Here is a 24,780-nt window from a genome sequence, read left to right on the forward strand (position 1 = left end):
TCAACCAATCGGCTTGCTCAGCAGATTCGGGTGGTAAATCCTGATCCTGCCTCTGACTGTAACACGGCCCAGAGCTCTCTGCTCTCCCTCGTAGTGTATTTTAAGCCCTGCCTCGGTTCCTTCCCTTCCCCTGTGCCGCCATTAAAGTCCGTCCGCTTGGTGTTTGTGGAAAACGGGAAAATGATTTAAAAACTCAGAAGAGAGAGGCCGAGGGACGGGACCTGGGGAGGGGGTGGGAGGGTTCTTACTCCGCGGTATGTGTGGACTGTCAACTGCCAAGTAAACGGCGCCCCCAAAAGAAGTAAATATGCGGCTAGTTTCGTCCAAGTGAGAGGAGCCTGAGTTCGGATTGGAGTTGGTTTCTCCGACCGGGGGTGAAGGGGGGGAGGAACTCCATTGGTTTTGGCTCCAGCGGGGATGGGGAGGGGGGACCGAGGAGTGTAAACACAGCAAAGCAAAAGGTGAGGGTTACAGCGTTAAGACACCTTCTCGTAGAGTTGTTAAGGGCCTCTCAGACGGTTACGAGCAAAACATAATCCCGTAACGTTAGCGAGCCGCAGCCAGCTAGCTTGGCCATAGATCCTGGCTGGCAACCGAGCGGTTGTTATGGAAGGTAAGTGACAGCTAGCTGGTTCTGTTAAGACACGGTACAGCCATACAGTGTAATTTGTTAGTTTACCACTACTGGCTGCAAATGAAACTAGTCAAATGCTTATTTAATTAAACTCGGGTTTATTATAGCGGAGTGTATTGACAGGTTTGCTAATTGCTTGTGAGTACCATAGCTACTTGACACAGTTGTTTTCAGAACGTGCAGCTCACAAGAATTTGTTGAATTTCTCACGGTGTTAGTAAACTTGGGAGGCGTGGCGTAAACAGTAACGGGACTAAAGAGCTGCCCTGTCCAGCCAGCCTTATCTTTTATTTTGTCGTGGAAATAGTGTTCAGAATACAGCGGGGGACACATGCAGTTTGGATCATTTCAGGTCTTAATTAGCTTTACGGCGAATTTAGTTTCAGTGCATAAGTCTCTTAACCAGTCACGCGCCTCCCTGCTGGGCGTCAGGTTTCATCTGTCCTTGTCTCTTATTACCTTTCCTGGTTGTTGTAGGGCACATGTGCCTGGTGTATATAACTTACTGTATGTGTTTATAATCAGTGTCAAGGTTTACGAGCAGTTTTGCACTCTAGACTGCAGTTTTGCACTTGCACTTCGTTTTTGTGGGTCTCTAAACGATGCTTTGGTTGTTACTACAAAATAATACCAGATCAAGAGTGGGCATAACTGTTTATTAAAATTTTGTTTGACAGTCAATAATTTAAATACACAGGTGGCTGTAAATAAGTAGGCTTTGATTGGGACATTTAGCATGTTTTGCTAATTTAAACCCAGAAACAAGCTCATTTTTAATCCCTTTACCTTCCTGAAGTGTTTGCCTTTGATTAATAAGATACTGTGGTTTGTCTTTTTTATTATTTATTTAACATATCTGTTTGGGGTTTTTTTTCCCTTTAAACCTTAGTGTGCTGCTTGCTGTGTGATCTCCTTGAGAGTGGATCTGCCAAGCTGAGTCCCTCTGAACGGCAGGAAGCCTCCCTTAGCGGCGGTGCGACGATGACCGAGCTGGTTGCCAAGTGGGCCTGTGAATACTGCACATACGAGAACTGGCCGTCAGCCATCAAGTGCACCATGTGCCGCGCTCAGAAACCCAGCGGGGGTGCCATCATTACTGAGGAGCCCTTTAAGTGCAGCCCTGCCCTGGATGCCAGTGTGCATCAGTGGGACCCTGCAGACCTCAGCAACAGTCCATCTCAGGGGGGATCTAGCTTACTTATTTGTCCAGACTCCAGCGCCCGACCCCGCATTCGCATTGCTGACATACCCGAGACTAGTAGTAAGTGGTCATGCCACATGTGCACCTATCTGAACTGGCCTCGAGCTATCCGGTGTACTCAGTGCCTGTGCCAGAGGCAGCAGGCTCAACAACAACAACACCAACAACAGCATGGGCAGCATGCAGCCCATCAAGGACATCATACCCAGCAGCCACGCAGCCCCACAGAAACACCCCAGACATCAGGCTCTGGATGTCGTCCCTCTCCCCCAACCACTACTACAGACACTTGTGAGGAATATAATGACCGTAACAGGCTCAACACTCATACACAGCATTGGACCTGCACTGCCTGCACTTATGAAAATTGGGCCAAGGCTCTCAAGTGTGTTGTGTGCGATCACCCCAGACCCAATAGTCTGCTGGCTGAGCCCATCGAACTGGCATCGGAACCTGAGAGTCAACAACCATCCTCAAAACTTATTGACCAGGACTGGGACAACAGGAGGGCTGTTGTTGGCCACGTGGTTAGTCAAGGAGTAGGAGGTGTGGTGTGCGGTGTAGGGGGTTGTAGCAGCAGCCAGAGGAGGTCACCGCCAATGTTAAAACGGGAGTCAGAGGTGAACATGGACTTTCAGAGGATTGAACTGGCATCAGGCGCTGGGATTGGGAGCAAAGAAGATCTTGAGGTGGATTTCAAAAAACTCAAGCAGATTAAGAACAGGATGAGACGGAGTGATTGGCTGTTCCTCAATGCTTGTGTTGGTGAGTTTTTAAGGATGGATGATTTCACTGAAGTATGTTTGACTTGTATTTTGGTTATGTTATGAGATGGGCAGTGAATCAAGTGAATAATATAAGGCAAGCTAACACTGTGAAATGGTATTTTTCCCAAATTTGTATGAATCATTCACAATATGTCACTTAACAACCTGCAAGACAACTGCTTAGTTTATAGAGCTGTATCTAGATTATCTTGAATCTAATCTTAACATTACAGACACACTATGTATACTTGGAAGTCCTCTGCATTTAGCTAGTAAAAAATTCACTATAAAGACAGCAAGTGTCCTGCCACCCACACTGTACACCAGCAAATGCAGAGTGGGAGGAAGGATGCGCATTGTAGGAACAACTAGTTTTTGCTTTTTTCCCTCTCTCACACCACTGTCTTACTCTTTCTCTTGCCTTTTTCATGGATGAGTAGCGTTTGTTCTGTACACCCACTCAACCTCCCGTCTGTTTTCCCTATCTGTCCCTCTGACAGTTGATTATTCTGTGTTATGTATACTGTGTTATATATGCACAAATTTGACAGTATTCCCTGCATTTGGTATCCCAATGAAGTCCTTTTAGTGATTAAAAATCATGCCTTTTTATCCTGCTACATTCCTCAAAGCCTGTAAGAGCAACATCACTGCAGATAGTTTGTTTCTGGTTCTGCTCTGGGTCTCTTGCTGCATGTCAGATGTTGAATTCCCTCATGTCTGTGTGGCTTGTTCCTGTGGGACAAAGTCTCATCTGGTCAAAAATTTCTCATGCAAGTAGGCATAATTTTTTGGGTGGCTTATTCAAGTGTTAACATTCCTTATCTGATCGGAAATGTCTCCTAATTCATTCCTCTTCTGTTAAAGGAAAAGAAATCAAAGACATCTCTTTAAATCCACTCCCTATTTGGCAGGTTCACTAGACATACTTTGGAAAGTTTTATATCAATATCTGCTTCATGCTATCTGTTCTTGAGGAATAATGTCTGTGTTTATCAACACAGACATTATTCAGTTAAGCAAAATGGAACCACACATGCATATTGTTTGTTTTATTGTTGATGTTAAGGTGCTGAAATGCTGCACTATTGTTAATAAGAGAAAGTAAATAACAAAAAGTGTCACTAATCCTCCATTTTAAAAGTATCTGGTATACTTTTAAATATAAAATGAAATTAATAAATGTCCACTAAACCATGTTAAACATTCATCAATGATTTAAGCGTTAATGCAGCTTTACAAAGTAATACAACCTTTGTAACTGCAGTAAGCACTGACCCATCAAACCTGTTTTGGATAACCTTTATTAGTTTTTTGCTAGTTTTGGCATGAGTTCTACAGATACATGCTATAAAGATGGCCACAGCTTCTGGGTCTGAAAAGCGAAGCCTCCACAGATGTCCAGATGTGCCTTAAACCTGAGAACCTTTTCATACCCAGCAGGGACACCAGGGAAACTTCTGTTTGTTGGGGAAAAAAAGTCTACTTGTATAGAGGTCTACTGGAAAACTGCCCTCAACCTACTTTGTGAAGTTGAGCATTTTCTTGATGAATTTTTGGTTTAGTCACTAGATTGAAGAAATTTTGAATAAAACTTGAAGCCCAGTTTTTAAATTATGGTAGTTATTAGACACAGAAATAAGGATCATCCAGGGTATCCCTATTGGTTAATGAGTTATTAATCTTAAGTTGTTAGCCTATTACTCTACAGTGTCCTCACTGTCAGAGCCACTCCTTGCTTGTCAGCTTTAATTTGAAAACATTTGAAAAATAGATGGCAACAGTGAAAACACCCAGTTTGAGACTTCATAACAGGTCTTCACTAACAAATGGGAGACGTCACGGTGGTTATGTGGTTCTACATCAGGCCTGGTCATGGGTTCTGATCCTGCGTGAAGCCAGACTAAAGTGTTAAATATGAAATAACACGTCATACAAGAGTAACAGAAATCACATGTTTTTAAGGCTTCATGTTTTGACAAACAACATCTGTTGTGCTGCCAAAAATTTTCGCAAGTTGAAGTTCATAGACATACACTGATCAGCATGAAAACAATAAAATCACCTGCCTAAAAATATGTAGGAATCCCTAGTGCTCTCAAAGTAACTCTGTTTTGAACATGCACACCTCCTCTTGGGGTGTCTTTTGGCATCTGGTATCAGAATGCTCTCCGCACATCCTTTGGGTGCAGTGCATAATAGGGTGTGTCCCGAGCAACATTGAAGTAATTACTCATAATGTTTTGAAAAACCTAAAGCCCTTTCTTACTTAATTGCTCCATGCAGAAAGGTAATTTATTACATTACTTGATATATTCTGCAGTACTCTACAACATGACCTGAGATTTATTGTCATATAATTGGAATGTACAGTCCTACACACTGACACAAATCCCAGTCGTAACGAGGATATTTCTTTTAGTGTTTTATGAAAAAACAGAAAGAGCACTTCACAAATGTGCTGTGGCCACAGAGATTCTACTGTAGCATCAGGTATGGGTACAAGCCTGTCTGCTAATCACAGCTTTTATTAATTGTTCAAGCTTTGGATAGTAGGCTGGGGTCGGCATGCACTCTGGATCCAGGGTTCTTTACTGCTAGCTTCATACAATCATGCTGTCTTTGCTGATGCTTACAAAGAGACACAAAGTTGTGTTAGCAGTAGTGGATAGTTGTTTCTGCCACTTTAAATTAACATTGTTGTGCTTTCATGCATTAAAAATGAAAGTCTGAGCTCTTCAAAATTTGTAGACCATTTTCCTACAGAAGCCAGTTTGAATAGTTTATATAATACAAGTAACAGCATAATTGTTTGATTAGGGACTAATGTAATTACTGAAATTAGTACATAAATGCATTACATTATTACAGAAAAATGTAATGTGATTACAGTGATGTCCTCTGTGAATTGGGATGGTTCTGCTGGCCTCTGCTTGCTGATGCTCAGTCACATAAGGGTGATGAGTTCAGGTCAGTGCTGTGAAGTTTGCCATGGTCCTCAAGCCACACCTGCACATTGTATTTTAAATAGATTGTTAATGTTATTCACTTCAGATTGTCAGTAGTTTTAAGGCTATGGTAGACTAGTGGATGTGCCAAACAGCCTCTCATAAAATCAAACCTGTGAAGTGCTGGGGGCAAAGAAATTAAAATTTCACTCCTAGAGTTTTGAAACTGTGGTCACGGTTTCCCGATACCTGAAGTTGTTTCCTGAGGAGCCTGATGCACTAAAATTAGCACGTAAAATACATTCCGTGTAAAATAAGTCAAAAATAAAAAATGCCTGTGGCTGTAGAACATACCGTCACTCTTACAGTGTGCATGACCCTACTCCTTAAACTGAACAAATGTGTGGTGTTTGTGTTGGTAAATAAACAAAATGCTTAGTATTATATCATTAAATGCAGCAGACATATAGTTGAGGGGGTGCTTTAAGCACCAGTTAGTTAGTGCAGGTTTATTGGCCCTGTGTCCATTTTTTATTAGTAATGAGACATTTAATAATTATAATTTAAAAAACAACAATAATCATACTAAATGTTGTTATTCACTGTTTAGTGAATAAAAATGGTGGTTTGGAAAAATGTACTGGATGTGCTGTTTTTCACTTAAAGTGAAAACATACACAGACTCACTGAGGCCCTCACTGAAAACGTGTTTTCAAAAAAGTGGTGAATCTATGATAAACGTAAAGAAAGGAAAAAGCCGTGATAAGCAAATCATGTAAAATTGATATTAACATAATATATAACACATCAAATGTTGAAACTGAAAGTTTTTATGGTTGCTTTTGTTGTGTGATGAGCTTAGACTGCAGGCAGATGGGTTTAATACCCGGAGGTTTTACTAGAGAGCCACCCTAATATGGGCAGGATGTGGTTTGGCATCATCTTCCTAAAATAGGCAAGGCCTTTCCTGAGAAAGGTGTAGTCTGGTGTAATTTTGAATTACTGGCACATTTAGAGTTGTGGAAAATACTCCTGCAGTGTGTGTTGATGCCATAACATGCTGGCATTTAAACTTTTGCTTACTCTCTCTCGTCTCGTCAACCTGGAGTTGTTTTCTTGTGTTGCTGGCATCAAATTCAAAATAACCATCCATTTTTCATAATACTCTTCCTCAGATTTACCATTTGATATGTTGTCTTTTTTTTTTTTTTAAATTATCAGTTAAATAGGATCCAAATGATTTTACAAACCATCACATTCTGTTTTATTGCAAATTTCTTTATTTTCGGAAAAAAGAGGATTGCTCATGCAGCATAAAGGCTTGGATCCTCCTACTTTAGGAATGTGAAAGGAAACAGGTGCGTAGTCAACGGAAGCCAATGTGAACACAAGAGGAATGTGCAAACATCAAACAAAATCATGTCCTCCTTTCCCGGTTGAAGGATAAAAGTAATAATGCAGTAATATTTCCATACATTTATACATTGTTGCTATATATATACTGATATAGTTTATGTTATAGTTCAATCAGAACATTAATTTAATTCAGTCTTTACTGAAGTCTCATTGTCAGATATGGACAATATCTATCTGTATGGACAGATTTTCCACAGTAAGGGTCCATCTGTAATGTCTCTCTCTAGATGCAGTTGTAATGATGGCTTGTTTTTACTTCCCTTAAAACCATGAATATTAATTATTTATTGGTATTTTTTTATATAATATTTACTCCAAGCTGGCATTAAATATATGAAAAACAACAGAAATATATGCAATGAAACTGTGTTTCTTAATGCCTGTTTTTCCACAGTAGTTTAGAGTGATATGCTAACATGCAGCATATCACAATGTTTATAAATCATATCGTTATATTATAAAATGCTAAAACAATGCCAACTTCATTTTTTTGGTTAGGTGTGATATACTTTGAGATTGTCTTGCTAACCTTTCAGACAAAAAGCAGACTGGTGTGTCAATACCAGCAGGATGCTCAATATAATGTCAGACTACTAAAGACCTCATTCAGGGGCATCATTTTGATATCTGATTGCAGGGAAAAGTCAACATGTTACTATTACACCAAAGTAACAAAACAATACACTAAGAAGTGCCACTTAGTCAACCCACACAGTACAGAAGAATTTATTACTATAAAATGTGTTTGTAAATTCAGTTGCGCTTTATTCATTTGTGTTTTTCTTTTACTTTTACATACTTTTTCAGCAGTGCTCCTGTTAAATAAAGATATGTAATATGTCCAGTCCAGGTGTCCTTGAACAGGAAGGTATGCTGACAGAACATTTACTTCTGTTTTTCTCTCTGAAGCGGCTGTTTAAACAGGAGACTGTACCAATCACAAATAGACTTTGAATCACCCACATCCATCTGTTGATTCTGCTATGATGGAGGCGGCCGCTATCGCCATTATTGAAATGTGCGTCCTTTGTAGGAGAAAAAGACAAGACAAGAATCACTTAGCCTGATCCATTTTGTCTAATCAGTCTGTCTTTAAGTGTATGTCTGTTTGCATATTGGAGCCTTTTGTGTTCACCAAAGGATCTGTGAGTACAGTACTGACTGCAGGGCTACAGGCACACCCACGCTAATGGAGTGTTTTGTGGAAAGTGGTTTTGTGATCCTCCTATCACGCTGCGCTGCTATTGTGTAGTTTCTCTCCTCATCCCTCACAGCGTTAGCCAGCTCCACATGGCACAGCAAGTCCTTCTACCCACTCCATGTCTCTCTCGGTCTCACTCACATGCAGATTATACAGCTGAGCATTGTGTGTGGTCCTTTGACACGAGAACAAAAGCGCAACAGTGTTTTAAGCTATCAAATGTACGAGAGACTACCACATGAGCATTTACTGTATATGCTAGAAATGGGAAGAGGATATTTCTGTGGCTGCTGTCGTATTTGAAAGAAATTTACACTTTGATTTTGTTTTCATTACTCATAAAAACACATTTAGCTCAATGTTTTACTCTGCTTAAACTACTAATAGGTTATTTTGTCTCACTGTGGTCGATCACAGAACGAGAGGCTTGCACAAGAGTTATTATAGCTTTGTATTTTCTATCAGTTTTTACACCTCAGCTGTAAAAGGTTGAGGCGGTATTGTCTTCACCCTGCAGGGCAAGCGTACAGGTGGCGTGGACACCCAAGTTTGTGAATGCGATAACTCGAGAACGAGGCCACGTAGAATTTTGAAATTGATACCGTAGGTGCATCTACTAGGAGGCTGAGGGATACCAGTACTTACTTTGTTTTTTTGTAGGGTTAACTTTTTGTTTTCAGTTCCATTTCAGTAGTGGATTTTCTTATTTCAATGTAACATTTATTGTATAAGTGTTTTAATTATCTTTTTTATTTATTGCAATGTCAGGATTAGTTTGGTTATTATGATGTTGATAATAATTTCTCAAATTGTAAGATTTAGGAAGTTCAGAAGAGTGCAATAATAATTCAATATTGCAAAAATCAAAATAACAAAGACTAAAGCTGAGAACATTTCATGTTCCTGTTTTTTTTTTTTTTTTTAAATTATAGCTATTTTTATATTTACACAATAATGTTTGAGTTAGTTTTAGTTTTTTGTTTATTTGCTAAAATAAAGTTTCTATTTAAATGTTCTTCACACTCTAAGGCAGGAAGCTCATCACGCATTGGTTTGTTGCTGATGGTTGGCTGCTAACAGGTGAGCCTAGCTTCGGTTGCCTAGGTAACCCTTTAACATATTTATAGCCCTGTGATTTGTCAGTTAGTATCCTTCGCTGTCATTGGTAGCCATTACAATCACTCACCTCAAAGTTCCCTGCTTGCCACATCGAGATGGATCGCTTCTCCTTTAATTTGACCTTTTTCTTTAGTTTGAGTTAACTTCAGTAACCTTTCCTTACAAAGGATCTGAAAAGCAAATATTTTAATTTATTTATTTCATTCTGAGCAGATCATGTTCATATAAGTCTCAGTCAACTTATATTAAAACATAAAGCTGACTATTAACAGTTCATGTCCGCAAATCACATGTGTGAGTTCATGGACAAAAATTAAAATTATACTATAACTCAGTTTGCATAAAGTAAACATAAAATTTTGCAGTGCTTCGGTACATATGCTAAAGTTAATATATTAAAAAAATCTGCTGTTTTTTTCATAGAATGACTCTTCCTGCAGTAGTGTCTCATTAGCTGGTCACTATTTGAGTTTGTTCTCTGGAGGTTGGTTGTTTCATTTACACTTTCCACCAGAAAAGAACAGACACGCCAACAGCTGCTCAAACATATCCGTCAACGCTTATGCTACAACATAAACATGAAGATTAAGGAGGTGAAAAAAACATAACTGAAAGATCACACTGTGCCCCCTGATGTCTTTTCCCCTTGACTTCAAAGTCAGCAAAGTCTCAAAGCTGTTACAGCTGCCACAGAGATAAAGCACATTCAGATCTCCAATATTTCATATATTTTAGTGTAGTGTAAACTGACCTCTGCGCAAGGTTGTCTTTTTATGTCTCTGCTGTGTTAAGACTTGGTGTGATTCGACTGCAGTGGTCAGCACATCTGCTCATTTCTGATTTTTTTCCACAGCCAAAAGTGGACTGATAAAGCATTTATTTTTCTCAGCAGAGCCCTTTCATTTTTATCTTTTAAATGTCTTCATGAAAATGATTGCCAGTTAAATGCATTTTTATGAAAAATTTGTGCTAATGTGGGTCAAAGCAGCAAAAAAAAGGTCTTCACTTCAAAACTGTGTCCACAGTGATCACTTGCTAACATTGTTTATTGATGGGAGCTTTCTCCTTCCCCCTCTTTGTCTGAAAGGTGTTGTAGAAGGTGACCTGGCAGCTGTGGAAGCCTACAAGACATCGGGAGGTGACATCGCAAGACAGCTAACATCCGACGAGGTGCGCCTATTAAACCGGCCCTCAGCATTCGATGATGGCTTCACACTGGTTCACCTAGCCATCCGCTTCCAGAGACAGGACATGCTGGCAGTGTTGCTCACAGAGGTCAGTGGAGACTTTGTTCACTTTCAGAAATCCCCTACCCTAAGGTATCGGCTTTCTGAATTATGTTTGTAGATTATCAAAGCACTAGACCATATTAAATACGTGACTATATAGGTCATGCTGTAGATGATTAATTACAAGACACCTTGTCGGCTGGGGTCTTCATGTTTAGCTTTTAAGTCCTTGTAACAGAAATTGTGGTGTCCAGTTTGTGTCTGTTTTCATAGGGCTTTAGCTGCACAGAGTGAAGGATTTGGGGATCTTGCCTGAAGTCCTTCAAAACGGCAAGAACATATTGGCTTAAGATGGCATTTTAATTGGTTTTAACTCTCCGTTTCACTTCACTACAAAGACACACTTTGTATATTATGACTTCTGTGTTCTTTGTAGGATGTACTCAGCTGTAGATGATAGTCTGCAAAGGTTTGCATATAACCAACACACAACCATGCTGGTCTCTTTTGCCTGTACAAGTGTCCTCGAAGTGCTCTGCTTTCCTCTCACTGTCCAAAAATATACCTCTTAGACTCACTGGCGATTTTTCAATTAGCTGCGGTTGTGAATGTGAGAGTGTGAATGGTTGTCTGTCTCTGTGTTAGCCCTGCAATGTACTGGTGACATGTTCGGGGTAGGGTTGCACAATTATGGCCCAAATTTTTGTCACAATTCTTTGGCTCAATATTAAGATCACCATTATCTACCGTATTATTTATTGATTTTAGTGACAAAATGTTTTGTTTATAGATAACACTCCCCTGCACTGCTCCTACTTTATTTCCTTTGCAAGATTTTGCATGCAGTTTGGTGTTAAAAATTTTAGAAAAATAAATGTGCAAGGATTTAAGGATTGTAATGTTTACAGTTTTCCTAAAGCCTTCGTTACTCAGCATGTGTAGTGGACACTTATGTTGGCGACAAGGAATTTGACTGCATTGTTGATTTCAGTCAGTCTTGTGAGCTTGATGGACACGCTGGACAGACTCGCCTTTATGGATGTCTGACTTGATGACGGACAAATCATGTTAGCAACCATTCAATTATTTTTCTTGGCCTTCATGTATTGATTGCACTGTAGTTAGTGGTGTGTTTTCAGGTGGTTGAATGGGTTAGTTGTGTTGGTTTGCTGTGCAGACGCAGCTCTACAGCACTCTTTGAATATGGTTCATTCTTGATTAATACCACTCGCCCTAGATCTGAAATATTTTCAACCAACCAATGATGATCAACTTCTAGGAACAAGCTCTTCACGTTCTGTCGTTCTAATGTAGTGTTACTTGTCCAGGCTACATCCAGGAAACTTCACGCTGCACTTTACAGGGAAAACCACAACGACTGGCACAGGCTGGCATGTCATCAAACAGTAATTTAGGGAGTGCTTGATTTAGGGTTTTTTTTTTGTATTATTGAAGCACACATTTTCAGTATCGGCTGTTCGTGTTCATTTGTTTTGCGGGTAGCCAAAATCACAATCGGGATTGACATTTGATTTATTGTGCAGACCTAGTCCATAGTGTACCCAGTCTCTCACTCAGGCTCAGCTGGGACAGACTCATCCACCCCATGCCCCTAGCTGGAGATGCGATTCAGAAAATGCATGGATGGAAAGTAAAATTAGGCTCAATCTGAAGAAAAAAAAAACAAACCCTAAACTTTTAATTAGATAACTCCTACATGTTGATAAAAAGTAAATAAATGTTAAATAAGAAAAATACTATTGGTTGAGCTCTTCTACTCAACCTAGTAACTGTAGTTTTATTTTTGTATCTGCTAGACCCCAAAATTGTATCATAAACATTTGCAGGCCTCTGATGGTCTAACAAGCTTCTTCTCCTACTCTCATTTAGTGAGATCAGCCAGGAGATGTCCTAGGACCAGAGTGTTTTTAGAAAAGAGAGGGACTAAAATTCAGCTGCACACTCCTGCTCTGCAAACTGTATAATAATCAGTTCCTCTGTCAGTAATTATTTAATTGCATTGGTATTGTATTTTCAGCGTCCTGGTGTGTCTGTGCAGTGAGGCTCACTGAGTTCATGTGTGTCTGCTTGAATTGTGCATGTGCTGATGTTGGTTGCACCCCGCTTGCCTTCAGCACTGTGATCCCAGATTATCTGTACACACACCTCTTCACCCACACTCAGCCGCTGCCCCAGTTTCTTTTCCAAGAGGGTTAGTGAGTAACCACTGGATCATGTCCCCAAAACACCCCAAAGCTGACACCTGCGTGAACTTGCTGTGTCCTGGAGGTGATTTAGATTCGATTAGTGAAAGTAAAATTAGCTCAGAACACAGTGAGCTAAGTATTCTCCCTACAGACCCAAAAATGAATGACTTTCCCAAGTATTCAGACTGCGAATGTGGAAGAATTTGTTTAAATAGCATCCCCAGAAATTTGCTGGGTTTATTTAAAAGGAGAGATAAATCTGATACTTCACACAGTCATAATTTTACCGCTTTGCTCATAATCTCTCTCTTCATAGAAGGTTTTGGTTTTTCAGTCTAGGTAAGAATATAAAAATGGGCTGCTGATCTCTTGAACTGACTTCTTTTCTTGTTCTTGGCCTCCCTACGTTTACATAACGTATCTGACAAAAGGATTTGCTCAGAATAATCTCTCCAGATCTCTTTATCTTAACTCCATCAGATCTTATCAAAGTCAAGTGACTTTCAGGGCGCTGAAGCTGTGACTGTTAAATTTTATTCTTCTTAGGCCTCAGTGGAGCATTGCATTCAGTTGGTTTTGCATTAGTTTGTGGTTTTATGGTTCTTTGTAGTTGCAGGAAATGCTCTTGCTTCTTTCTTATTCTGTGTATCCTGTACACTTTATGTAGATTTAAATTCCCTCTCTATATGCTCTCCTCTCTGCAGGTATCCCAACAGGCAGCCAAGTGTATTCCAGCCATGGTTTGTCCTGAGCTAACAGAGCAGATCCGTCGTGAGGTAGCGGCCTCTCTTCACCAGCGCAAGGGAGACTTCACCTGCTATTTCCTCACCGATCTAGTGACGTTCACCCTGCCTGCAGGTCAGCACCTCATGAGCAAACAAACAAGTAAATGCAGCCAGAAAAAAAAAAAGACAGTTTACAAAATATCATAATATAAATTCCAGAAGCCTTTTCAAAGTGTCCGTAGCTGAATAAACCCAGCCAAGCCATTCCTTCTGGCTTTCTGAGTGTGTATCAGAATGCTTGTTTTGTTTACTTCTGGCGTATAAGATTGCTTGTTGCTCGATCGCTGCGGGGACATAATGCCACGGTTGTCTGTTTCCAGCTGCCACAACATGGAGACTACATTGTTTGAGTATTGTAATAGCAAACTGAAAATACCATGTACTGCCAACTATGCACCAGCTATGCTTGACTTTCATTCATAGCAAAGCCATATTTAGTGTTTTGCCAGTGTGTTTTGGTGAAATTGCAGGCATTCAGTGCTATTTCTGTTGAATTGTACTGTGTGGAATTGCTCTTGTGGTTCAGTCTGAAGCTGGTAGCTAAGCTAAGGATTTTTGTTTTGCAGAGTGTTCAGGACAATGCCAACCTTGGCTTCTGGCCACTATAGAAACCCATTCTGTTCAGTTCCACAAAGTCAATGCATTCATTTATTTTAGCTAAAGAATAAGCTACTGTGCTGACCAGAGCTCAGGGCAGGCAGTGAAAGCCACGGGCTGTTGTGAAGAGAACAAAACATGGTCAGAGCAATTTTTCAGTCATTTTAGTAAAGTTTTACATGTAGTTAAAACAAAGATGCACACATCTATCAGGGTAAAATGTAAATCAAACCAAGACCTCCTCCCATTGCTCTTCTTTGTGTTTCAGACATTGAGGACTTGCCTCCAGCAGTTCAGGAAAAACTGTTTGATGAGGTGCTGGACCGAGACGTACAAAAAGGTGAAATATTTACTCTTTTCTGCTTTATGAACACATATCACATGCTGTCCTCAAGTATCCATGCACTTGTTTTGAGAGTGTGAGAGAGAAGCCAGATCCCCTGATGGTCTGGCTGCTTGGCACACAAGGGGAGTCCCCTCACAAACTGTATACTATAACAGGAGGCAGCAGAGGGCTGGCTATGTTGTCTAACTGGTATTTTCTTGCTTGCAAACAGTTTTTTTTTTTCCTCCTGTTTGTCACTCTGCCAAGCGCTCTCACTTCAGGATATGTACCAGTTGCCTTTGTCCTAATCAGCCTAATTGAGTTTTAGGAATTTCTTTGATCACTGTTGAATGATTGTATTTCCTTTCAGGTCACACATAAACACTTTTAAAAGCCGTCACCTTTCTTCCTGAAGGTCCCTGCTCATTTGTGTACCCTTCTCGGTGGTTCACCGTCTCAATGTGTGTCAAACGTTGTATTAGTAACTGCAGTGTAAACAAAAATCCTTCTGTCACCTTCACCTTGCTAAATATGTTTGCATTTTAATTTGGAAGCCAATATGATGCTCCTTAAAACCTTGTTATTTGGTTTTTTAACCACCCTATAAAAGTTCTTAAGGATGCTTGGTGTGCGTGCATTTGCAGAAAACAGACAAAGTATCAGAGTACAAAGTAGCACAAAGAAGAGAGCAGTCAATGGTAGAAGCTTTGTGTAGCTGTGTTAAGAATAATTGACTTCTTAGTGTACTTTAAAGTGAGAAAAGACAAGTTGATTTTTTTTATGCTATCCTTATAAACTAAAAAGCTGAGCTGCTAAATGAATCCTATTCATCTATTTAAGCAGCGGTTCCACAAGTCAAAGCAGACAAAAAAACACAAACGTTGGTGCTTTCCCTCCCAATTTACAGCATGTTTGTGCCATACAGTATCTTTATTTCTGTCTTTATCTCTTTTTAGGTTCCTGTCATAACCTGAGCCTTAGTAGTCATTTGGTTTTGTGGTTTACAGGCAGACATTGATATGTCACAACTATTTTCACAGATGTGAGCAGGCATTAACTAATACTGAAACACCATGACCACTGTACAACCACACTGTTGCACTTCCTTGTACAGCATGTTCCCTTATCATTATCGTTATTGCTTGAATTTTATTTTATTTTTGAAGAGATATCCTGCTGTCTCCCCTCTTGTTTAGAACTTGAAGAGGAGTCTCCCATCATCAACTGGTCGTTGGAGCTGGGGACTAGGTTAGACAGTCGACTATATGCCCTGTGGAACCGCACAGCTGGGGACTGCCTCCTTGACTCTGTGCTGCAGGCTACGTGGGGCATCTATGACAAGGACTCAGTACTCCGTAAAACCCTCCATGACAGTCTGCACGACTGTTCTCACTGGTAAGGTGACACCACAGGGACTAGGTGTGTAGTTTGAGCTGATTTGCATCTTGTTTTAAACCAATTCAAATTATGTTACACTGAGTGACGCAGTGCACCAAACATAAAATTCAGACAGGTGTTAACAGGAATTGGAGCTTGTATGTTGCTCTTTTAGGAGACAACTTATGTAGGCAAAAAAGCTACATTTTTTTAAGTACTATTGTCTGAATAAAGAGGGATATGTTTACTCTTAACTTATTACCGACAGACATCCCTGTCTCATCCAGTTTTTCCTTTTTTTTTTTTTTCTTTTTTGCTTAGCTGACCTTTTTACACAGAAACATTTGTGGATCATGAAATGACTGAGCTCAAGTGCACCACTGAAGGAAAACAAAAGCTTGACTTTTAAAAGTGTCAAGTTACATTTTGTTTTCCTTCAGCATGTCTATGGAACATGTGGTTTAGAGGCCGGGGTGTACACCCAGAATCCAAAGTTTAGATTGGCAGCTTATAAAGAGATCAGAGGCTTTGATCTGGAAATAAGAAACAAGGGCTTTTTTTAATTTTTATTTTATGTCCTCAAAGATCTGTTATGACTCCTGCATCTTCTTAGTTTAATTGGAAAAAACCCCAAAACATTCTCTTCTTTAAACTTCCACATGACACTATTTAAGTTGCACCCTGAATCACGACTGGCTCTAAAATGATTGCGATGTTCCAAAACATGCTCATAGGTGCAAGCGTTCAGGCAGATGAAAATTGAATGCAGGCTTCTGGTGTCAAACTCACATAAATTGTTCTGTACACGAAAGAGACAGGAAAAAAAAAGAAAGAAAAATGCATTTTTGAGTGGAGGGGCACTCAGTCTGACTCCAAAGCCCAGCGTGACTCACGTCTATTTGTGAGAAACAGTGGGTTTTTCGGTGAGATAATTGCTGTTTAGATATAATGAGTAATGCCATCCAGCCCAAACCACGACAGACGTGGAGGAATGTAGTCAATTGCAAGCCCACGCCTTGCTGCACAGAGGTCAAATAATGTCACAGGCTAAACAGTTTGTGTGCGTGTGTATCTGTGTGTGTCTGTGCAGGTTTTACACCCGCTGGAAGGAGTGGGAGTCGTGGTATTCCCAAAGCTTTGGTCTGCACTTTTCCCTCCGAGAGGAACAGTGGCAGGAAGACTGGGCTTTCATACTGTCCCTTGCCAGCCAGGTACATGTACATGGAAGTAAACACACTCACACACGAACATGGAGGACAGGAGCTTGATGTGCTTAAAACGTGACACGCTAATAATGCATGAATTATGCAAGAAGCTTTACTGCTCTTGGTGCAGTATACTTAACCTGTAATGCCCCCTGAAAGTGCATCCTGTCTGTCATCAGCACTTCTCTGCTTCTCACTGCTCTTTGTGACCTCACTGACTAAGTATTTGGGTGGGCTGTTATTATATCTGGGTGTGAAAGCTCATTAATTGAATGTTTTCCATGTTTTCACATTTGGAGTATCCTGGCTGCATTCAAGAACCCTCATTTTATCGCTTCCCTGAGTCCTGGAGCATTGTTTTGTATTTTTCTGACTTTGTGTTTTGTTTTGTTTTTCTTTTGCAGCCAGGATCCAGCTTGGAACAGACCCACATTTTCGTTCTTGCACACATACTTCGTAGGCCTATCATCGTCTATGGAGTAAAGTACTACAAAAGTTTCCGTGGCGAAACACTCGGGTACACCCGTTTTCAAGGTGAGCAAGAAATAACGTTTCGGTCAAACATTGTTCGCGGTTGTGCTAAACATCATTCCACTGGACGTAGAACTAGACTTCCTTTGTGAAATAGTTCCAGCCTACATGTGTGTGTATAACTTTCATAGGTGACATAACTGCCCCTCTGATCAGTCAGTAATTATTGTTTACAACAGTTATTAGTCTAGTGTCTTTCATTTAATGGGTAATTTTGCACCATGTTGCTCAAAATAACAAAAACAACATAAAAAAATGCCAGGATGAGTCACAGGAGCACAGAGAATTCGTATTGTGGTTGCAGACATCCAGATACAGCTGAACATATGAAAATCATCAACAGTCAAACAATCCTGAGAGCACCGAGAGCGGGGGCCACCTTTACAACTAGCAGTAAAAACAGTCTGGATTCAATTTGCCTGCTGAGTGATGCTGTACAGGGGATGATGAAAGTGCTATGTAAGGGCCAAGTGCTTGTGGTAAAGCCTGCCTGATGGACCAGTGATTTACTGTTGCCAGGAGCCAATGTATACACACACACACACACACACACACACACACACACACAGTGGAAGGCATGCTTATGGGCGCCTATAGAGAGGGGTGGGGTACCTCAATTAAAGTGGTGAACAAGTGAACCCAGTAAAACCACAGTGGTTACTAGGAGAGTAGCAACACACAGGCTTCCCAATAGCGGTGTCGGTTACAGAGGTATTCATGAGATGCGAGAGCTGCCTTTGTGTGTTATGGAACTAAAGAAATATGAGACACTCTGTGTTGTCATCCTGCATTGTTTTGTTTTATAATCAGTCTGGTATTTGCAAGTCAGCATCGACTGTTGTGGGACATTTATTCAAGCATTGCTTTCAATCCAGGGTAACTTTGAGTGTTTTAATTTCTGCTGAGCTATTCTTTTACCCTGATGCATGTCAGCACACAGTGTTCCCATAACTATTTGTACATTTATTTGTGAGGGTTAGTTAGTACCTACTCTAGATTATAATTGCTCGTGTAAAACATAAAGTCATGTGTGTGAAAAAGACAGTTTTAACTGGGCTTTATGCAGTCCTGTGAAAAGCTAGGTAAACCCCTGCTGCTTCCATAGTAGCCAGCAGGTGCTGCTTATTAAACCCCCTTGGTTCACTGACCATCAGCAAGTGAGAGTACCTCTATAAAAGCAGATGTTCTAGCAGTTTGCTGGTCTGGAGCATTCAGGTTTGTGTTTACACAATGCCACAATCTTCCCAGAAGTGGTCAGATGATGCACCTGGAGGGTTTCCAGGAGGACGCCTCTCTCCTAAAAAGAACAGAGCTTGGGTTTGCAGTGTTAGAGCTAAATAAACCACAAGACATCTGGAACAAAGTGGAGATGTTTGTCTATAATGCGCACCACCACATTTAAACACAAATGCCTCATACCAGCTGTCAAAGATGGTGGTGGAGGGGTACGCTGAGAATCTGAATGACCGTACACTAATCACCTTAACAGTGTGACACCAGTGTGTCTGCTGTGTTGAAACCACAATGTGCAGGTAGACTGCAAAATGTGCATCTTAAGTAACTATAACATATCCTTACCGTGTTGTTGTGAAAAATATCCATTCATTACAAAGATTGGGATTTTAAAGAAGAGTCAACATCTAGAGCCAGACTTGCTAACAGTCAGCAGCAGTGCAAAGCCTTCTTTCATCATTAAAAAGCTTCTGGATTTACTAAAGAGGCACAGTTTCAGTTTTGTGACTGCAAGTTGTGGATAGGGCTGTTTTTGCAGCCGACCTTCTGGCATATGTATTTGCAGGAGTTTCCCTTTGAAGAGGAGAATATCTCAGTCACTCGAGCATGATTTGCTAATGTTCATGGCATGCACTGCAAATTCCCCTAAATCTAACACCAAAAAAAGGCTGTTCTGGTTGTGATCCCTGCTTCTAGGAGTGTTTATTTATTTAGACTGAGGGGGAGATTTTATCATCAGGAGTGCCTAATTGGAATTTTGGTTAGATGGTTCAAAGCTGTGAGTACAGTGCCAAAACTTTGGCTCTGTCCTAAAACTCTTCACTTGAGCATTTAAAGCTGAGCCCAACTTACTTTAATACATTTTCATGAAAAAAAAACAGAAATGAATGAACTGTTTATTTTTCCTCAGCAGTGTGCACACAGTGAACGACTTCTCTCTGCTGTTACTAGAACAAATAAAAGTGTGTCAGTGTCAGTGTATTCATTAACAGACAGACGGCTCATTAATAACTGTAAATAGTGTTTGTGTACACACAGATCTCAGGTTTATATGGTGGATTAGTTCATAACAATGCAGCTCTTCTTTGAATAAATCCTGAGCTCCACCTGAGTCTCAGTCCTCAGGACCTCATGCACATTTTAATCCTCCTTCAGCCTCCTCTTGTTGACCTAAATGGCGTTTTCAGAGGGGAACGTGTAAAACCTGAGCGTACACTGTATTTTGATTGGTAGGTTTGCATCAAGCTCTTCCTCAGCTTCCTCATTGGGACTGCCCGTTTTTGAGACACTAATCTGCGCCGCTCACCAAAGAAGGCTGATTATTCCCCTGTAATTGTGGCATCACAATAATCACTTAGTAAATGTGTGAAATTAAATGCGTCATGTTTTATCTAGTGATTGATTGTAAATCCTTCCCTCCTCCTTGTTTAGAATTTCTAAATATTCTCCATCCATCACTTATCCCAGCTGACTCAAAGTAAAACAGACCTTACTAATGCCGTGGAATTATACAGAAACCTGGATGAGAAGCAGATTTTCTTCCAGCAGCGTGATCTTCAGAGTCCAGCTGTGCATTTAACATGTTATTGCTGAAAATACAAAACATTTTAGCAGATTATGATATGAAATGGAAAATGCATGGTCAGATGGTGAATCGCAATGATCCTTTCATAAAGGACAGCCCCAGTGTATCCTATGCTAAAGGAGGTAATGAAAGTGTTGAAACTCCTTTGGAGAAAGTCAAACAGCTCCTATTGTGGCTGCAGCACAGGTACTTCCAGTTTATGTAAATCGGTTAGGAACTTAACTGAGCAAAATGAACTATTGGAACATGCCCAAGCTGTTGCAATGGACTTGTAAAAGACCATGCCAATCTCCAACTGACTACAATGTTGTGGGTGGGATCTTTAGAGAAGCTGTGCATAAACAAATGTCCACAAACTTCTATAAAATGAAACAATATCACAAAGAAACATGACCTAAAATTCCCCCACAATGATATGAGAGACAGATAAAGTTGGAGGGGAAAATATTATGTCAAGTTATCGCTGCTACAAACCATTAAATCATGAGGTGTACTTAGTAGTTGTTTGGATCTTTTTTATTTTCTATTTAAAGCAAGTACGTCATAATTCATCTTCTCCTTGAATCATAACAGCAAAATTATTCAAAATATTCAAGTTAAGTATTTCAAGTTTGCTCACAAAAAAAGGAGTAAACAAATGTGCATCCTTTTTTGTCAGTGTTTAAGACTCCGCTGCAGTACTGTAGTAGTAGATTTTATGCATTTTTTTATACTGTCCCCATGTTGAATAATGTGTTGTTCTGTATTACAAGCAGTTCTGAAGAAAAAAAAAAAAGTGTACTCCATAATCAAACATGAATCTGCTCAGAAAAAAAATAGTGTCTGAAGTGTAATGTAGCTATGTATTTCCTATTATTATTTGTACAGTATGTATTTATGCAGTACCAAAAGATATAGTACAATGAATTACTTTGGCACATTGTCAATCCAAATCTCTTTGTGTCCTTCTACGTCCCTCCAGGTGTGTACCTGCCTCTTTTGTGGGAGCAGAGCTTTTGCTGGAAGAGCCCCATTGCTCTGGGATATACGCGGGGCCACTTCTCAGCGCTGGTGGCCATGGAGAACGATGGCTTTGACAATCGCGGCGCAGGCGCCAACCTCAACACGGACGATGACGTGACAGTGACGTTCCTGCCTCTGGTCGACAGCGAGAGGAAGCTGCTTCACATTCACTTCCTCTCAGCGCAGGAAGTAAGGCACTCAACAGACGTGGTGTTTTTATACTTTATTAAGTGGCCACATTATGCTCATTTACAGGTACAGGAAAAGACTGTAAAAGACAGATGTCGCCTGTATGCTTTCCATTTTTCTTTTTAGCTTTTCACCTGCAAACTTTTAGAAATTACAAACTAAATTACTTAGACTGTATTTAAAAGATGGATGTACCCATCATGATGTTACCCAATGATTTCTGGACTCCAGATTTTGGAGCCTCAGTGTGAGGGTTTTGGCCAGCGCTCTTAGTTGGAGGAGCCAGAAATGGCCACAGTTAGACCAAAGGGTGGAGAGCTGTTATCAGCTGGTTAGTGTGGTGCTTCCATGAACTATATGTGTGCAACACACACACAGAGATATTTGCTAATTAGTAACACTGAAGTTAAGTTTAGTTCTTTCTACAGCATAAAAAGTGGTATGAAAACACAGTGACCCACTTCCAGTGCTTGTTTACTGGACTGGTGGCGGCGGATCCTCTGAAATACAGCTTTGACGTAGCTGTGGGCAATGGTTAAATGATCAAAACTAACAGCAGCATAGCCACACAGCGTTTAACATTAAGGATTTAATTACTATTCCAGGGACGATGCTGCCAGTGATAAAGAAATTCACTCAGTCTGCAGTTCCTCTGGTGTCAGACGTGCAGAAAGGCAAAAGTATCTGAGGAGTTAGCAAATGCAGATCTAGCCAGTAAATAACAATGTCAGACTTGGAGCTGCCATTCTTTGTTTGTGGGTGTTAAAACTCTCCACTAGAGGTGTTATGCAAATGTGTTACATACAGAAAAGCCATGGGGAAAGAACCTGTACTACAAACTAGCAGTTTCAGGAAGTTCAGCAGCAGGTAGATGTGGTCTGGACCGTGTCACTTTGTAAGCTTTGCTTCTCTTCTTCTGCTCGGAGTTACTGTTCAGAAGGAGTAAGCAGTGTTTGGGCTGTAGTGAGGTGACAGGGCTCCCTCTGATGGTCATGTCTGTCCCCTCCTGTCCTTCAGATGGGTAATGAAGAGCAACAGGAGAAGCTCCTGCGGGAGTGGTTGGACTGCTGCGTGACAGAGGGCGGCGTTTTGGTTGCTCTTCAGAAAAGCTCCCGCCGCCGCAACCACCCGCTCGTCACTCAGATGGTGGAGAAGTGGCTGGACGGCTACCGCCAGATCCGCCCCTGCGCTTCGCTGTCCGACGGCGAGGAGGAGGAAGACGACGACGACGAGGAGTGACGAAGCTGAAGTGGAGGGAGGCTGTCTGCTGGGGGCAGGACTCCTCCCCCATCCTCTCTCTTTTAGTTTTTCTTTGATTTGGGGATTTTTGTTGTTGTTGTTGTTGTTGTAGTTGTTGTATTGCCCCTCCTTTTCCTGACACGGACAAACTGTGAAAAATCTTCAGGAGAGGGCAGGGAACCACGAGCCCCCACCCGACCTCCACCTGACAGAAGACACTACCGCTCTTCTGGCAAACACAGGCGCTCGGATATACACATTAAACACTTTACTCAGACCAGCCTGAGTCTAACGGAGAGAAAAAAGGTTTACGAATGCAAAATTTTGATTTGAGTTTTAAATGTAAAGGAAGAAAAAAAATCTTTATCCATAGATGTAAATGCATGTGGTTGTTAAAAAAAAAAAAAAGAGTATAAGGAAATATACCAGCATTGATTCAAATACTTTATATCCATTCAATATGGGCACTGGGGAAAAAAAAGAAGCACACTTCCAAGTTTTTTTCCACATAAGAGTTGGCTTGTTTGGCTTTTTGTTTTCAAACAGGCAGGGGCAAAGCCAATAAATCTTATTATCTCCAGAACATTAATGAAAAAAACAAGAGATTGTGTAATAACAAATGACTTTAATCCTTAATACTAAGCACTGCACATTTATTAAAACATTTCTATATAAATACAGTATCATTGCTTGAATTGAGGTCACATATGAAGCTCTTGAAAAGGGAGATGTTCCCTTCACAAGTCAAATCTACACTCACTAAGTTTTAGCGCACTAACGTTCATGTTGGATCTTTTGGTTTACCTTTTTCAGACTGATTGAAGTTGTGTGTGTTTTATCTTCTATGAATTTATTCTACATATTTATTGTTTGGAAACTTATTTGAGCTAATAAGAGCTTTCTGTATATTATTATTTTCTCTCTTTTTTGTGGTTTTGTTAATGATTCAATCTTGATGAAGACACGTTGCACAGAAACACTGTTGCCGTGAGGAAAGAACCAATCATGACCATCAGTGAAAAAGTTTACTTGGGTTTTTTGCGTATGGTTTTTAGTACCTCATATGGATGCCTAAAACCTGGTGCTTTTATTTTTTCTGGGCAGGTGAGTGTGGACATAACCCCACCCCCCACCCACTCTGAGTCACGCTTGTCTAATCGCTGTCTTGTGGTTCCTGTTTGCCCCCACCTTCCTTACAGCCTTTGTTGTGGAGGTCACCCTCATGGTACACGTGACATCGCCGCCTCTGTAAAGCCTGTTTGTTGTCATCATGTGAACCCGCTTTTTTTTATTAGTGACAGATTGCACCACATAAAACCAAAGCTGACAGAAAAAGAAAAAAAAGCTGTTCCTTTCTCTCTTATTTTGCTGTGAGTGTTTGCATCTTGTTTCCTCTCGCCATCGCGCTCTGTAACCTCTTTGTGTTTCATTCAAGTCATACACGTTTTTGAGCATCACCTGTACGTTGCTTTGTATTTATGCAATAGTTGCAGTTGTGACTACGATGGTTTGTGGATTTAGGCGTGACATCGCTAAACAGAGTGTAACACAAACGGGCAAAAATAAGGAAAAAAATAAAAGAACCTTTTTGAATGTCCAACTAAAACGCTTCCTGTCACTTCATTTATCAGCTAATGACATCCTCAACATGTCCACAGGTTTAAGTGTGTAAGTTTTTTGCTTGTTTGTTTTAAATTGGACCTACTTTCTAAAGCCTTTTCATGTCATATGTGTTCAGGTTTACAGCTCCCTCTAGTGGAACTACAACCAGGTGAATTGAAGGTCCATCTTAAGTTATTGTAGTTAATATAAAGTTTCCATTAATTTACAGAAAACAGTAAATTAGCCCATAATACATTATGGGCTAATTTTAATTTTGCACTTCAGATAAATGGATTGAAGTGAGCCATGGCTAACAAACCTAGAACATAAAATGACGAGCCGTGGAGCCAGAGGAGACTGGCAGGGATATCTGGACAATTTTCGTAGT

General features: G+C 40.5%; 1 protein-coding gene across 3 annotated transcripts; it reads left to right on the forward strand.

The window, feature by feature from the left end:
• The first annotated feature begins 43 nt into the window (after window positions 1-43).
• Window positions 44-24,396, forward strand: zranb1b (zinc finger, RAN-binding domain containing 1b). Of its 3 annotated transcripts, none has more exons than XM_005474255.4 (10): window positions 44-461; window positions 1,524-2,600; window positions 10,374-10,561; window positions 13,427-13,580; window positions 14,373-14,444; window positions 15,626-15,824; window positions 16,897-17,017; window positions 17,416-17,545; window positions 21,322-21,551; window positions 22,569-24,396. In XM_005474255.4, the coding sequence occupies exons 2-10, from the start codon at window positions 1,616-1,618 to the stop codon at window positions 22,788-22,790; spliced, it is 2,301 nt and encodes a 766-aa protein (XP_005474312.1). In that variant the 5' UTR covers window positions 44-461; window positions 1,524-1,615; the 3' UTR covers window positions 22,791-24,396. The 3 variants fall into 3 exon arrangements, with proteins under 3 accessions (XP_005474312.1, XP_005474311.1, XP_005474313.1); XM_005474254.2 differs by lacking the exon at window positions 44-461 and adding an exon at window positions 468-613; XM_005474256.4 differs by lacking the exon at window positions 44-461 and adding an exon at window positions 872-986.
• The last annotated feature ends 384 nt before the right edge of the window (window positions 24,397-24,780 follow it).

The sequence above is a fragment of the Oreochromis niloticus genome, linkage group LG13 (genome assembly GCF_001858045.2).
Source record: "Oreochromis niloticus isolate F11D_XX linkage group LG13, O_niloticus_UMD_NMBU, whole genome shotgun sequence".
In the NCBI taxonomy this organism is placed as follows: Eukaryota; Metazoa; Chordata; class Actinopteri; order Cichliformes; family Cichlidae; genus Oreochromis; species Oreochromis niloticus.